This window comes from Notothenia rossii (genome assembly GCF_949606895.1).
Source record: "Notothenia rossii genome assembly, chromosome: 10".
Lineage (NCBI taxonomy): Eukaryota > Metazoa > Chordata > Actinopteri > Perciformes > Nototheniidae > Notothenia > Notothenia rossii.
In genome coordinates, this window is record NC_136908.1 from 50,679,069 (window position 1) to 50,693,563 (window position 14,495).

Consider the following 14,495-nt stretch of genomic DNA (forward strand, 5'->3'; position numbering starts at 1 on the left):
AACCTGGATGTAGTTGATGCAGGAGGAGCCTTGAGCAACAACAACCAATGTTGCACAACACAGGAACTGAATTGCAACAATGTAAACTTTTCAAGACATAAATACTAAGATGGGTAAAGGAATGCCATGAAATAATGTGTATGCTGTATTTCCTGCATATAACAAAAAATCACTGTTTGAAGCCCAACATTACCCCCAATACATTTTTCAGGAATAGCTATTAGCCTGTGGCATGTATTTTGTTATGCAAATCAAGAATACATGATTGATAATTATTTGTGAACAGCTTGAGCTCATATTCAATGCAAATCTTTGTTTGCTAGCTGCAGCATTAAACTCTTAGGTTCCTCAGGGTGGCATCAATAACCCCTCTTACTGTTAAGAATGCAAATACCGGTGCTTAAACTGATCAAGGGATGGATGAAGGGGCTTGTTTGAGGACATTTAGGAGGAGTCAGGAGTCAAATTATAACAAATCTTTCGTTAAGCTGAGTCACTTGTTCTGGTTACATCACAACAGCAGTGCAGTCCTGTCACGGCGTACTCTCAGATGCTGGTGAGTACATTTATTTTGTCACTGGCATCATCCAAGCTTCTGGTAAATACCCATAATACAGCTGACTCCCCCTGACTATGACCCCTTCATACTGGTGTCCAATGAGTAAATCATCCATCTGATATTTCAGGTCATCTGTTTCTATTTATACATACAAAGTTCTTGAAGCAGCATGCTCCTTCCAGGAAAAATTTGAGTATTAGCTGCTGACATATTTCACTAGATTTAAATGTAACTGTACAACCTACCTTGAATTATATCCTTTTGTTTACATAAAAATGTGTTATCCTAACACTTCCTGGTTTTATTGGCTTTTTGTATATGATAAACCTGTGGTTGTTATTTTTGACTGTAATATTGATTTAAATCTCATCACATTTCAACAGAGCATGTATGCTACAATCTATATTCATGTATAACTGTAATCAAAACATTGGCAGGGAAAGGATGCCTCCCTTCTCCTCATGCTGTAATTTGTGCGGCCAAAAGGTCTCTCTAAATCACTCCCCCAGGCGCTGCCATAACTCTTTTCATAACAGTGCAGATGCTATTGGCAGAATACATATCATTCTTATACTCATGGCACCGAGACAACTACTAATCGCTGCTTGCAAAAGCCAATCAGGACTAAATCGGAGTCCAACATGGCTCATTATGGCCCCTCCATCTCGCCCTTTTCTCTGATTTGATGTAATGAGTGTGAATCTTTTCAAGCAGAAATCAGTTGGATGCCCTTCAGAAAAAGTTAGGGGCGAATTCCCAGAGTTTATCTACAAATGATTAATCTCCAAGCTGTGTTTTTCTTTACCCCCCGAGTCTGAATATGGATTTATAATTGAATTAGTGTGAAGATAATGATTGCCATTTTACATATCCAATGGCTTTTAGACGCAGCAATTGGCAAAAAGGCTTGGGAATAACTTTCAACAACATCATTCATAATCTGGAAAAACCGATACATAATTACACATTATTACAGCTGAGGGAAGTTGCATAAAATTAAACATGCAAAATACTAGGGACACATGCTCATTTGCTATTACCTTATTTAGTGCCAGTCAAAGCAGAAGATGAATATGTGAATAGCTTTAAAAGTACAAGAACAATATTTGAGCATTTATACATCTAGGGTGTATGGCAGTAGCTCTTGATATCTTAATATATTTAAATGTCAGTTTATGAGCAGCTAAAATGACAAATAAACAGCAGTAGAGCATGATCTTACTCATGTCATGCTTTGTAATAATGTGACAGGAGGGACAATATACTCCCATAATCTTTCTTCTCAAATGAAAAGATGTTAAATCAGCTGGTGAATGAAACAAAGTGATTTAATGTGCGATTTCATTACTTTTATGTCGTGTATTATTTCCTTTTGACAAAGTGATGGGATCTGATTCCCTGAAGGGGGCGTCAGTAGTCTTTAATGGTTAGAGGACATTTGTGTTAGAGGTTCAAATCCCATGACAAATTTATGATGTGTGGAAATCAGTGCTGCAGGATTTCCGTTTTGTACATCTCAAGGTACCTTTGAGCTAGGCATTTAATCCCAAAGTTGCTCCAGTTACAAATAATGAAAGGTCCACAACCAGCCTTGAGAAGTGAGAGAATATCATTATGGAGCCACTTCCTTCAGTTGTCCCTCTAAAATATAAAGGAAAAAAAATGTTTGTTGTTTCACTATGTCTTGTTGGAAAATATATAACACTTTTAAGATGTCTATCAGTATACCTCCCACATGTTCACATTACGATCTGCTTTCGTTATCCGTCAGAAGCTGCCTGATGGAGCTTGGTAATAAACAGCAGAGCAGCAGTGGGAAAGCAACCTGTCACATCATCCAGCAAAACCTAAACACAAACAAAACACATTAATACTTCATACTTCAGATGTTGTCAAGCAAACAGGATATTCTCATCTCTTTTTACTAGTGAGACATGATCACCGTCATCCTGCACAGGGATTAGAGTCAATGGTTGTCAAAATTCACGACCCAATGTTCCTTTTGGATAAGAACAGGATCAGGCCAAGAAATAATCTGGCACATGACCCTTTCTCAAAACCACACTTTTTAAAACCAGACTTCTTTTGAATGGTTTTTGTATGGATTAAACAAACATTAGGTTGAAGAGACAGGTCCCACTAAAATAAAAATGCTTTGTTTTTCTAAGAATATGTCGCAAAAGTATTTCTTTAATGACGTGTTTAATTTAATTTTGCAAAAGTGTGCTCGTGCCTGCAAACATGCTGATACTGACTTCCTGAGGTTTTATGTGATAGGTAAACATTCTGCAGTACAGGTGTCTTTATTTGCCTTGTCTACAATGCCTCTTGTCCTCCGTGGGAGTGAAAACCTTTTCAGAAATCAATTCACTCGCTGTTAAAAGGCTTTAAGAGCACTGCTGCGTAATCCCACCTCTTTAAAAAAAAAAAGCAGTACTGTATTCCAGCCCATATGGGTGGGGGCCTGTAATCTCTCCGTGCCCTCTTTCCGTGCACTCTCTAAACCCTGTCCTTCTCCATCCAGCCCACCATTAACCACCAGTTCACATCTGTATGCAGCAAGGTGGGACTGAGGGTGGCAGGAATTCACGGGCACATATGGACTGTGTGATTAGGTTTTGTTGCAGTTTCAATCAAAAACCGAGATTATGATGCCTGAAATGCTTAAAGTTGATGAAAATGGAATCCACAGAATTACATCGACATGAGATTTTTAAAATGTCATTCTTGGACTAATTTCATGGCCGCCAATTTGAAGTAAAGTGAGGTTGTGAGTGAGGTAATTGCTTCTCAAATGGGTCTAGGAAAAAGTGCTGCAAGCAAGATAATTTAATTCAGATAATTTCAGTGTCTGTTTGGATTTTGCTCTGAACAGATGTGCACATGGAAGCCTTAATGTTGGTTGTCAGGTTTGAGTTTACAGCTTCATGCCAGCAACGTGACTCGTCATCCATCCTTAACCAGCAATTTGTGACTTGTTTTTGTGCACTGCTTCTGTCGAGTTCAATGACTGGCCAGGTATGAAAAATATCACAGCAGCAGGCACCATTACGCACCAGATCTACAGTAGATGAAGGGAGTCAGTAGTTTGGCTTCGTTCGGTGGTAGCACCATAAACATGAGAATTAATCCTTAAGCCCTTCAACAAAGGTTCCCTACCATCATTCAGTCCTTATCGGGCTGCATGCAGTGCATGTAGCCAAGAGAGGAGATAACAGTGCCATGGCTCAGCGGTTCATAATAAACCTTTGAGGCAAGCCTGGTTGCAATCAACTGATCTCTGAAATGCAATGGATGTGCATCATATGTGCCTAAGCATTTACACATGCAAAAACAGAGACACATCATTTAGAGATTCAGCATGAGGGCACTGGTAGACTCCTCTGAATGGTGATGCCGCCGCATAATGTAATAGCTCTTAAAATGAGAGATGACTGACTTGTTTATTAAGTCAGGTTTAATATAAGAGATAAGCTGTCCTGAATGCAGCTGTTATTTATGACATATGGCCAAGCATGTTGTCCACATATCTGCATACTTAGAGGACATGTCGAATGCAGCCAACTTCCTGCAGATAGATTTCGTGGAGGACCTGAAAAATGAAGAGTGTAGGCTTTAATAGCAGCATAATAATGTCCAGGATTTTTAACAAGATGTTCAGCAAACACATGTGGGAGTACTGCTCATTGGGTTTCACTTTTGAGATTTTATACATATTCATTAGCATTGTTGGAGGGAGCCTGGTATCCAAGATGTTCCTCGCCAAAGACTGCTTCACTGTAATTGTTGTGCATATTTAAAAAAAGTGCAACTTGCTCGGGAGTCCACATTCTTGTAAAAGTGTCATCACACTTCTGGCCATGTTTTAAAGGTCCCCTATTATACTGTGTCTCATCAATATATTATAGGTCTCAGATATATACAAACATGTCTCTGAAGAGTTTGGCTCGAAACACCAAACAGATCATTGTAGCATCCCATAATCCCCTCTGTTTCAGCCCTGTTTCAAAGTGCTGATTCTCTGTCTGTTACTTTAGATGAAAATAAGGAGCCACTCCCCACGCCCCTCTGAGAGATATTTGGTTAAAAAGAACACAATGGTGCTCTGGAGATTCAGTTGATAAGGTGGGGGGTTACCTTGGTTGGTTATGGTTACTGCAGCCAAAAAATCGTTATGACATCATAAAGTGGCCAAAATCTGATCAGCTCATCTTCAGACAGGTTTTTATATAAATGGATCAGGACAAAAAGTGAACACATTTTTTTTCCTGAAGCTTTCAGAATCTCTTTACACAGAGGGGACACATGTTTATGTATAACAGACATGAAAATGTGGATTTTGCATAATAGGTGACCTTTAAATATGTCTCCTGAGCAAATGTGGGCCTTCCATTATCTGTATAGTTGACCCACACTCAAATACTCAACAACATTTAATATGTTTTCTTGAACATGTGAACAAATATTTAAATGGTTTGAATTGTGCTCTATGGACTACTTCTTTTTTTTTTGTAGTGCGTTCATGCTGTTCCTATGAAAAAAAATGCAGGCTGTGAGATATCATGACGATGGAGGTGGATTAATCCCCCTCCCAACCACTCCCAGCATCCCCTCATCTCTCCCTCTTCCTCCCCCTCTCCCTCCTCTCTCTCTCTCTCTCTCTCTCTCTCTCTCTCTCTCTCTCTCTCTCTCTCTCTCTCTGTGATGCTGCATCTCCCGTAGTCTCTCCAGTCTCCAGTAAACAGCAGTCATGGCGACAGTGGTCCAACCGCTCTCTCTGGATCGAGGTAAGGCGCTTGTGCTTGTCATCTGAGGGGTTTTTCTCCACATTTTGTAAAACTTCAGCAAGAATCTGGCAACCCGGGGTAGATCCAGGTGTTTGTGGCGGACTCGGATTCACTACAGATTGTTTTTACGGGTCTCTATTTCAAGGCAATGTGAGCTCAATAGAACCATCCAGCCTATCGTGCGTAGAATGTGCAGAATGGAGCGTTACCTCTGTAAAAATGATTGCGGGTTCTTTGTGCGCAGACAAATTAACTCACTATCTTTTATTTGACAAATGGACACCCTTACATCGCTTACAGTGCTTCTCCTTTATTCCCATCTCTATTATGTAATCTCCTCCGTAATAACATCCCGTCACAGCTTGCTGTAAACATAAAGCCGAAGCTATATTTAAGCGCTTTTGCACGAAAATCTACTGCGTACTATAAGGGATAACTTCAGTGTTTGAATGTGCAGGTGCACACCAGGCAAGTTGTCTGAACAGGACAGAGTTGTTGTCTTTTTGCACTTGTTGGAGAGACATATAGAAATGCAAGCAGCATTTATTGCCTAATGATAAACTGGGATGGTGTTGCTAAGCCCAACGCACCACAGGTAGCGTTTACTACCTGCTGGTATGGGATTGTACCATGTGACTTAAACACTTGTTTGTTCATCCTCTGACTTCATTCATATGGTTGAAAAGCGTCCAGAATAACATTTTGCATAATTTGTTTCATCTCAGGTTTCTTATTCAGCATATTGCCCACATGCTCAAGCAGAACTTACACTCCTCTTGGTAATATCTGGGAGATTTTACATTTTACTTTGCATTTGAAATGGTCTTTATGCATGCTTGAGGATCGAAGGCTCACTTTAAATCCCTGTAGTTTCTTTGTGAAATTGTCTATTTTTAGATCATAAGTGAAAAATCCCCAGTCTTACATTCAGACCACAGGCATCCTCTGGTGTAATGTAATATTGCACAAGCCTTGCATAGGAAACGGATGCTGTCAAATATAGAGAAAGGAGAGCTATTTCCTCTGTGCCAAGTAAAGCATGAGCTCCAGTCACTTCCAGGTCATAGGAGGTGACTATAAATACACTTTATCTGGTGGGAACATACATTATCATGCAGGAATTAGTATGTCTGGTGTCAAATTGTATGTGAAGTAATGGTTGATCATTTGGTGCCATTAGAATTAGATTCTGTCCCTCAATTGCCATTTCTTTGTTGCTGAAGTGTATTGTTTCTGGGCAGTCAAGGTTTACTGATGCACATTCTGCTATACCATGCAGAGGTAATCAAATGAGTCTGAGATTGCACCAGGCAAACACATAAACAATACAACCCATGCCTTTCCACCTCACCACTCGCCCTTTAGAATGATAGAACAGGAGTTTAGCTGGTCTGATAAACAAGCCTTTAAACACTGAGAATAAGAGGAATGCCTTCCATCTTGGTAAAATATCAGCATTCAGCCAATTCAGCCTTATCTGATAGTAGCCATTTACTGGGCCAGTAATTCAGACGTGACCCTCAGGCCGTATACTGATCCATATTCGCATCCTGTGGCATGAATTCGACCAGTCAGCGGCTGACAGCTGTAATGGCAGGAGCACTAAAAGGCACAAAAGCCGTCAGAGACATAACAGGCTCTCCTTTTTTTCAGCTGCTGCCTCTATTGAGAAAACACTATAATTGCTAATGAAAGAATACTCACGTCTCGTGTGGGGAGTAGGCAATAGCTGCTGAGTTTGTCGAAAACACACAGGAAGGAAGCAGACATGTTCATTTCCAGAACTCGCACTTGGCCCATTGGGTCACAGCAGGATGAAAAGATCTTACCCCGCTGGCCTTCCTGTTATTGTCGGAGGAAATAACTGTGATAAGAAAGCACCAGCTCCCCACCAAGAATTATGGATTTGAACTTCCCTGAATATTTTATAAAAACCACTCTGTATTCTCTGTGGGGCTGGCATTTAACTACAAATGGGCAAGTCTCAGAGATGACTGCCTTTTTGAGATGAAATAGCAGAGGTTATTGCGCGTGGTGGCGTTTTGAAAAGGACTTTTGTCTCGTAAACTTAGAGAGGAGAAGAGTCTTGGTAGGAAACCCTTTGCAAGAAGAGAGATCAGCTGTACTGAACAAACTTTGAGCTAATGGGAATACTAACACATTGATGTTTTAGCAGGTATAATTTACAGAAGGTGCTAATGGTAATGTAATTCGTTTAGCCGATTTTTGTTCCCACAAACTGAATAATTGGACAAAATTAAAGAGTTTAGAGGTTTCCAAAGATGGCTAAAACATAAATGTCAGAGCAATTATCAAGAGAATTGTCCATACGCCATAATATGCATGACCTACATAAGTAGCTGATTTATATTAACATGCACATCTAGATTGCATAATCCATGAACTATAGTGCTAAAGTGTGTGGCTAGACAGTGATTAAAAGAAAATGCTCTCTCAAACTCTTGCCTTTTAAAGATTTGCATTATTTCAGTACTGCTTCAGTTAGTGACTCCCTCAAAGAAATGAGCTCTGATAACCCCAAAATACAGCGTTACACTTGTTACATTCATCTGTTTTTACAGTTTCAAAGGGGAGAGGGTGATAGCCTGCACATACCTATGATAGGGATAGATTTGCAGGCAGGTTTACATATCGTGTATATTTTTGATCTAAATAGAGGCTTCAAGATTTGGATGTTTTGGATGTTTCTAGTTTCTCAAACCTCTTAAAAAGACATTCCAAAAATGCATCCCTCAGTTGCCATGACTTTAAATAACTACGGATGTAAAACAAGTGAGAACTCAGTCATACCTCTCTGCAATTATAATGATATTAATGTAAAGGTGTGTTTGCCTCTCACCATTGTGTGTTTTTGTCAAGATTATTATAGGGATTTTTTTTTAGAAAGAGATCAAGTTTCTATTCAGTTCATATAAGGCCAGACCTTATTCCCATCACATGCTCTCAATCACACCTGCGATTTGAAGGATTTGAAGGATTTGAAGGTTGCTGACAGGCTGACGTCACTCAACCCATCTCTGTTTAATACAGCAATTAAGGTTGTTAGAGTAATTGTCTTGGAGTGTGACTAGCCAGCTGATTGGCCAGGGGCACCAAGGACATCCAGATCAAAGAGGCGGTGGAAGATGGCAGGGTGTTTTCTTCCCAGCATGCACGGCATTTCAGATAGCATCTCTCAGGGCACAAAGGTGTGAAGTCAAAGGAAGGTCAATCAAGCAGAATTTGAAAGGATCGTTTTTAGAGATTTCATCACGGCCGCATATTTGAATGATCTCAGCCTCTGATCTTGGCGTTTTTATTGACATCAATGCCGTTTTATCCAAATGGAACTTCTAAGTAATGAAAGTCAATTACACTCAGTAGTGCCACAGTTAGAAATTGACTAATTGTACCAGAAATCTGGAGCGCTGCCCAGTGCAAGCACCACAATGTTGTGGAGCCTTGTCGAGCGTTGATGGCTTTATTACGTGTCACTGTGGCTTTGTTCAGCTGTGTGCCTTTTCTCTAATCAGCAAATGATGAGGACGACCTTTTTAAGTCAGTCGCAGAGAGTCGTTTCTATACAATACTCCCTGGGAGGCTGCTGAACATAACTTAAAAATGGCAACTCTAAATGAAACAGTACGACTCCTTTTATTTTTCTTCCTTGTGTGTTAGAGTTTGGTGACTCAAACACCCTCTGTACACTTTATAACTTCCTGTCTTGATAGACTGAAGGGAATATGCAGCCCTTCACTGACCCAGTCCTTGTTTGCCCTCTGACAGATCAGAGTGAGTTCACTGATTTGAGGCCCGGCCTGATTCCCATCACATGCTCTCAGTCACACCAGCGATTTGAAGGATTAGAGGGTTGCTGACAAGCTGACATCATTCATAGCTGTTAATATCTCGACCCACTTCTGTTTAAAACTGAATTTATGGGTTTAAAAGTAATTTTTCTTAAAGAGTCACTAGTGAGAAAGAAGAAGACAATAAGTGCAATGATTTTGCTCTCACAGACTCCCACAGGAGCCATTACCTCAAGGAGAGATTTATTTAAAGATAATTCTATTGGCATGGGACCTGTTAGGTAGAACCCTGTTGCCCCATTTGACTCATTTAGAGTGTGAGTATTTCAGTTGTTTTGGTTTGAATTAGCAGCAGAGTTGCCAGAGGCACCAAGGACATCAAGGTCAAAGTGGCAAATGGCAGATGGCAAGGCCTTTTCAGGACATTTTATTACAGCATGCATGCTAGACAGAATCTCTCAGGGTACAAAGGTAGGAGTGCAGTCAGAGGAAGGTCATTTGAGACGAAATCAAAACAAGGTACAGTCATGTTTGAGAGATTTAATCACGTCTGCATGGTTTAATGAGCTCAGGGTCTGATCTGAATGTGTTTATTTACATTGCTGCAGTTTCGTCAAAACTACACTTCTAAGTACTGAAAAATAATAACGCTCAGTAGGGCTGCACGATTTTGGGGAAAAATGTAATTGTGATTTTTCTGACAAATATTGCGATTGCGATATGATTTGCGATATTTGTTTTTAAGCGACCCAACGGAAGTTTATTGTAAAATGCGGCCATATATCCGCCTAGGAAGGTCGCATCAACATGCTCCCGTCTCTAGCACCCCTGCAGCCCGTAAACTTACATGAAACTTCCGTTGGGCTGCTTTAAAGTCAAGCTTCAGTTTAAGATTCACCCTGTAATAGATGTAAAACATGAGCATTACTAACCTGACTCAGATGGTTTGTTTTACCAAACCATGTAATTGCGATTGTTTCACCAAACCATCAAGGAACGCTCCATTGGAAGCCATTTGGAAAGGGCAGGCACTTTCAAAAATACTTGGCAGGTGATTGGATCAATCTGTCTATCACCTTCTATCATGGGCCACTTCTGATTGGTTAACAATGGCTGGTACATGTGGAGCACAGCACTTCTGATTGGTGTGGAGAAAAAAAAATGTAAAAAAAAATCACAGGCTTTGCGATTTGATAATCGCATCATTTCAAATCGCGATTTCGATTTAAAATCGATTAATCGTTCAGCCCTAACACTCAGTTCTTCTGTTCACTGTTAGAATTTGAATAATTGTACCAGAAAACTGGAGCGTTGCCCAGAGCTGATATGTTGGAGCCTGGTCGAGCATTGAAGCCATTATTACATGTCACTGTGGCTTTGTTCAGCTCTGTGCCTTTTCTCTAATCAGGAAATGATGAGGATGATGAGTTTTATTCATCCTGATGTAAGAAGCTCAGGGAAATTAGTTTGGTATGGTGCCGCACTGACAATGTCACAATTAGTCATCTCATACCACCTTTTATTTTGCATTGAATTGTATTATGCTTTCAGAAGGATCATTTTCTAAGCACGGGAAGTCAAGAACACTACATGTTTCAAGCGAATATCCTTGTATAAACACTGTTGCTATGCAACCGACAACAATTATAGATAAAACACAATCCCATTGACGACACGTCTGATCAGTGACCATTTCATTCAGGATCTGGATGTAGGGGAAAAAGTAATATTTGAATGTATTAAGTTTAAAGCACCATAACACCTTCTACCTTATGTATGAGGGCATGTGCTAGCAGTACAAATCTGTTTTGGCACAATTGATTGGAAAAAAGTTGTATTTTGATTTACATGCTACATTTAACACATGTAACCTATGTTAACCCAAGACCGTACTGTACACGGCTGCAATCTTTGAGGAATGGTTTTGCTTAATACTACCCCTGTGAATTTCAGAGGAAAATATGTTCCTTTTTACTCCACTACATGTATCTGATAGCTTTAAATACTAGTTACTTTTCAAATTTAAAAACATCTGATACAACATTAAAACACTTTTGCTGGTATATGTACTTGCTTGAAATTAAATATTAATAATATAATAATCCACAACAATTTGAAATTATTAATTCTGCATAAAGAGTACTTTTACCTATGATACTTTCATTACATTTGACGGGTTATTCTTGTTTGATTTTACTTGTGATATTAGTATTTCTTTCACCTTTTAACATTAGTGGGCAATATAGTAATTCCATCGTCAACACACAACAGAAACTTTGTTCTCAGAAACATTAAGAAGTCTTGACAATCACCTAATTAAAAAACTGGCATTAAACTTTGCTAATTTAATCATTAAGAATCACTATTGAGAATGCCCTCATACTAAGTATAGCAGTGGGAATAAAGTGCTGACAGGATCTCTGCCGGTGTCATAACTCACCTTAATATGGCTCCACTGCATTACACTTTAACCTAATGTACCATACACACAAGTTTGTCACAACACTTCAAAAGATACTCTGTAATTACAACTCATTTTACTTTGCACATTCCAATCTTGAGGTGCTTTGCGTAAGCTTTTCTGCAGCAGATAATGAGAGAGGATTATTAATAAATATTTCTATTTTTGCCACTTATCTTTAAAAAGAAATCTCATTTTAGATACAGCACCACCAGCTATATTTCCTCTGCCTTTGGAGAAGAATCTGTCAAACAACACAGTGAGGATGACCTAATTGCCACAGTCTGTTTGTTTCCGACAAAAAGCTAAATTTGGCAGACTTGCAGTTGTCAACGTGGAGCATATCGTGTTCATTGAGGCGGAAAATAACACTTGTACAGATGTTGCACGCATCTGGACTCACTGAATCCCCTAACGCACTAAACCGCAGGTCTCTGGGTTTCGATGAGAGGCAAAACTGTAAAAAAAATCACTCGAGGGCTCAACTTGATTTATTTGCGATTTATTTTTAGTGACACAGATAAGGTCAGAATTACAATAAAGTCCAGTGGTGGCAAAAGTGTTTAAATGTACACTTTAGTGTGTGCAAAGGTGGGGTAAATGCAGAATTTGATTCTGATTGAGTCGACGATCAGAATCAGGGGTCGCTAACAAGCAGGACGTCAGGACAAAAAGGTCAAGGCATGCTGGCAGAAAGTGCAAAAAGACAGGCAAAGAGAAAATATAACAAGACAGGAAGGCAGATACAAGAAGGATGAAGGGCTGAGAAGTGGCACAGCAGGGGAACTGGTAGAGATCTGAGAATAAGGAGCAGGTAAATAGGTGTCGATGAGACCATTGGGAGGAGCTGTGCAGCTAGGTGTGGCAGATGATGAAATAAATCCCCATACAACTGCAGAGAAGGGTTTCATTACATTGCATGGAGCTGACTCTTTATCCAAAGCAACTTACAACAAGTGCATTTACCCATGATGGTACAAACTTGAAAAAGCAAAAATAACGCAAGTAGATAAGCTTTCAATTTGCTAATGCATTTTAAGTGCTACTGCTTATGCTTCAAATAAGCCAAACCTTTCTAGTTGCTGTACAGAACCATGAATAATGTTTTTGCTTTTGCTTTTATTGACAGTTGAACAGGTGTGTTTTCAGTCTGGGTCCGCTGGTGTGCAGACTTTCTGCTACCATGATATCAATTGGGAGCTCTTAACACTTTATTAGGACCAGGATTGCAAACAAGCATGTTTTTGTTAAGGGAATTCTGGGATGGATTGGCAGTCTCTCAAATGTAATAATGAGAGAGCAGATAAATAACAGAGGCTAAAGGTGCATAACCCATATATGTCTCTTGACGATGGATGACATGTCTGTATGTGTGAATGATGGACAGACAAATAATTATTACCTGACTTTGCAGTTCTCCTTGGCTCTATGGAGCGTTATATTTCTCTTCCTTTTGTTTTGGTTTCATGGCCAACAACCTTTTGAATGAGTTCCCAAACCGCATAAAAAAACCTCTTAAAAACCACTATTCACTACCTGCTCAGAACCAAACAGCAGGCAAGCAAAGTGGGCAACGGCTGGTGAACATACTGAAGTGGAGCATTCAGCAGCTAAAGAGCCGGATATTTCCCTCAGGCGTCACGCCAGACCCAAAACAGAGCTAAAGGAGAGTGAATGCGACTCCTAGTGAATGTTAATGTTGCTTTGTGTCTGCTGGATGTGTTAATCGCCAATTGTATGCCTCCATGTAGGCCGTATTCCATGGCTGCTAGTTGACCAGGAAATCAGTGAGTGTAAGTACCTAAGTAGTGAAGCAAAACTAGAATTAGTGTCAGGCAAAGTGGCTGAAAAAAGTCACTTTGGCAAATATATGAGAAGTCATATTAATGTTAATTGCACTTAACTCAACTGTTAAAATGAACATTGCCCTGTTTGTATATAACGCTTAATGTAAAAAGGAACCTAAAATGTAGTGTGAAGTTATTGTAGCTGAGTAAATATAACTTGATTTGCAAAAGAATAGCATAGTCTGTAAGTGCATGTATCTTAAATAGAGTGCTTGTACACTGTAGTCAATAATAATTCACGGCTTGAAACGCAGTTCTTTATTTATTTAAGACATACTGTTAAAGTTTTAAATCCAGCATTGTTATTGCATTTGTAGGTTCGTCACGGGTGGGATCATACCACGTCCTGTACTTCCCTCCAGCTGAAGCTATTCATAGACTGCACATGTAACAGGAACGCCATGTGGGTGTTGAACACATACGTACTGTTATCTTCAGCGGTGCTTATTTATTCTGTCAGCCTCTATCTCCGATGAAGGTAGAACATGAGGAGCGTGTGGTTGTGTGAGTGTTATCAGAGTGCAAAGGGTTATCCAGGGGCTTTTTTTCCACCCTCTCTCTGCCAGACTATTAGGTCATGTAATATGTTATTTCGCTGCACATTCGATTCGGGAATCCTTTTCTGTTAACGTGACGTAACTGTGATCCCCTGCAGTCATGGAGCACAATCACTCTTTCCATGCCTCTTCCTCTGGGTTTTTTTACACTCTCTGATCAGTCACACAGCTCATCTGATGTGCCACTTCTACATCAAGCGTGCAGAGCAGAGGGGATTGAAGTGTTCTCATGGGAAATGTGCGCTTAAAATCAGTTTGGCTCAGAACTGAAGACAGAATAAAAGGAGATATATATATATATATATTTATAAATTATTTTGCAGTGTTATGTACTGTGTTATGTGTTATGTGTTTCATTGCAACACTAAGATCATACTTTGATTTGTTTACACACTCTTCACAGTATCTCCCATGTGAATGAAAAACAGTGTGCTAGTGAGGCAGAAGAACTACACACACAGAGAGTAGATATCAC

General features: G+C 39.7%; 1 protein-coding gene across 3 annotated transcripts in view; it reads left to right on the forward strand.

The window, feature by feature from the left end:
• Positions 1-5,236: 5,236 nt before the first annotated feature.
• Positions 5,237-14,495, forward strand: part of lin7a (lin-7 homolog A (C. elegans)) — a 41,275-nt gene continuing 32,016 nt past the window's right edge. For all 3 annotated transcript variants that reach the window (XM_079653982.1, XM_079653981.1, XM_079653980.1), the window contains exon 1: positions 5,237-5,346. In XM_079653982.1, the coding sequence (XP_079510108.1) occupies positions 5,310-5,346 (37 nt within the window). In that variant the 5' untranslated portion in view covers positions 5,237-5,309. The remainder of the gene's footprint in view (positions 5,347-14,495) is intronic.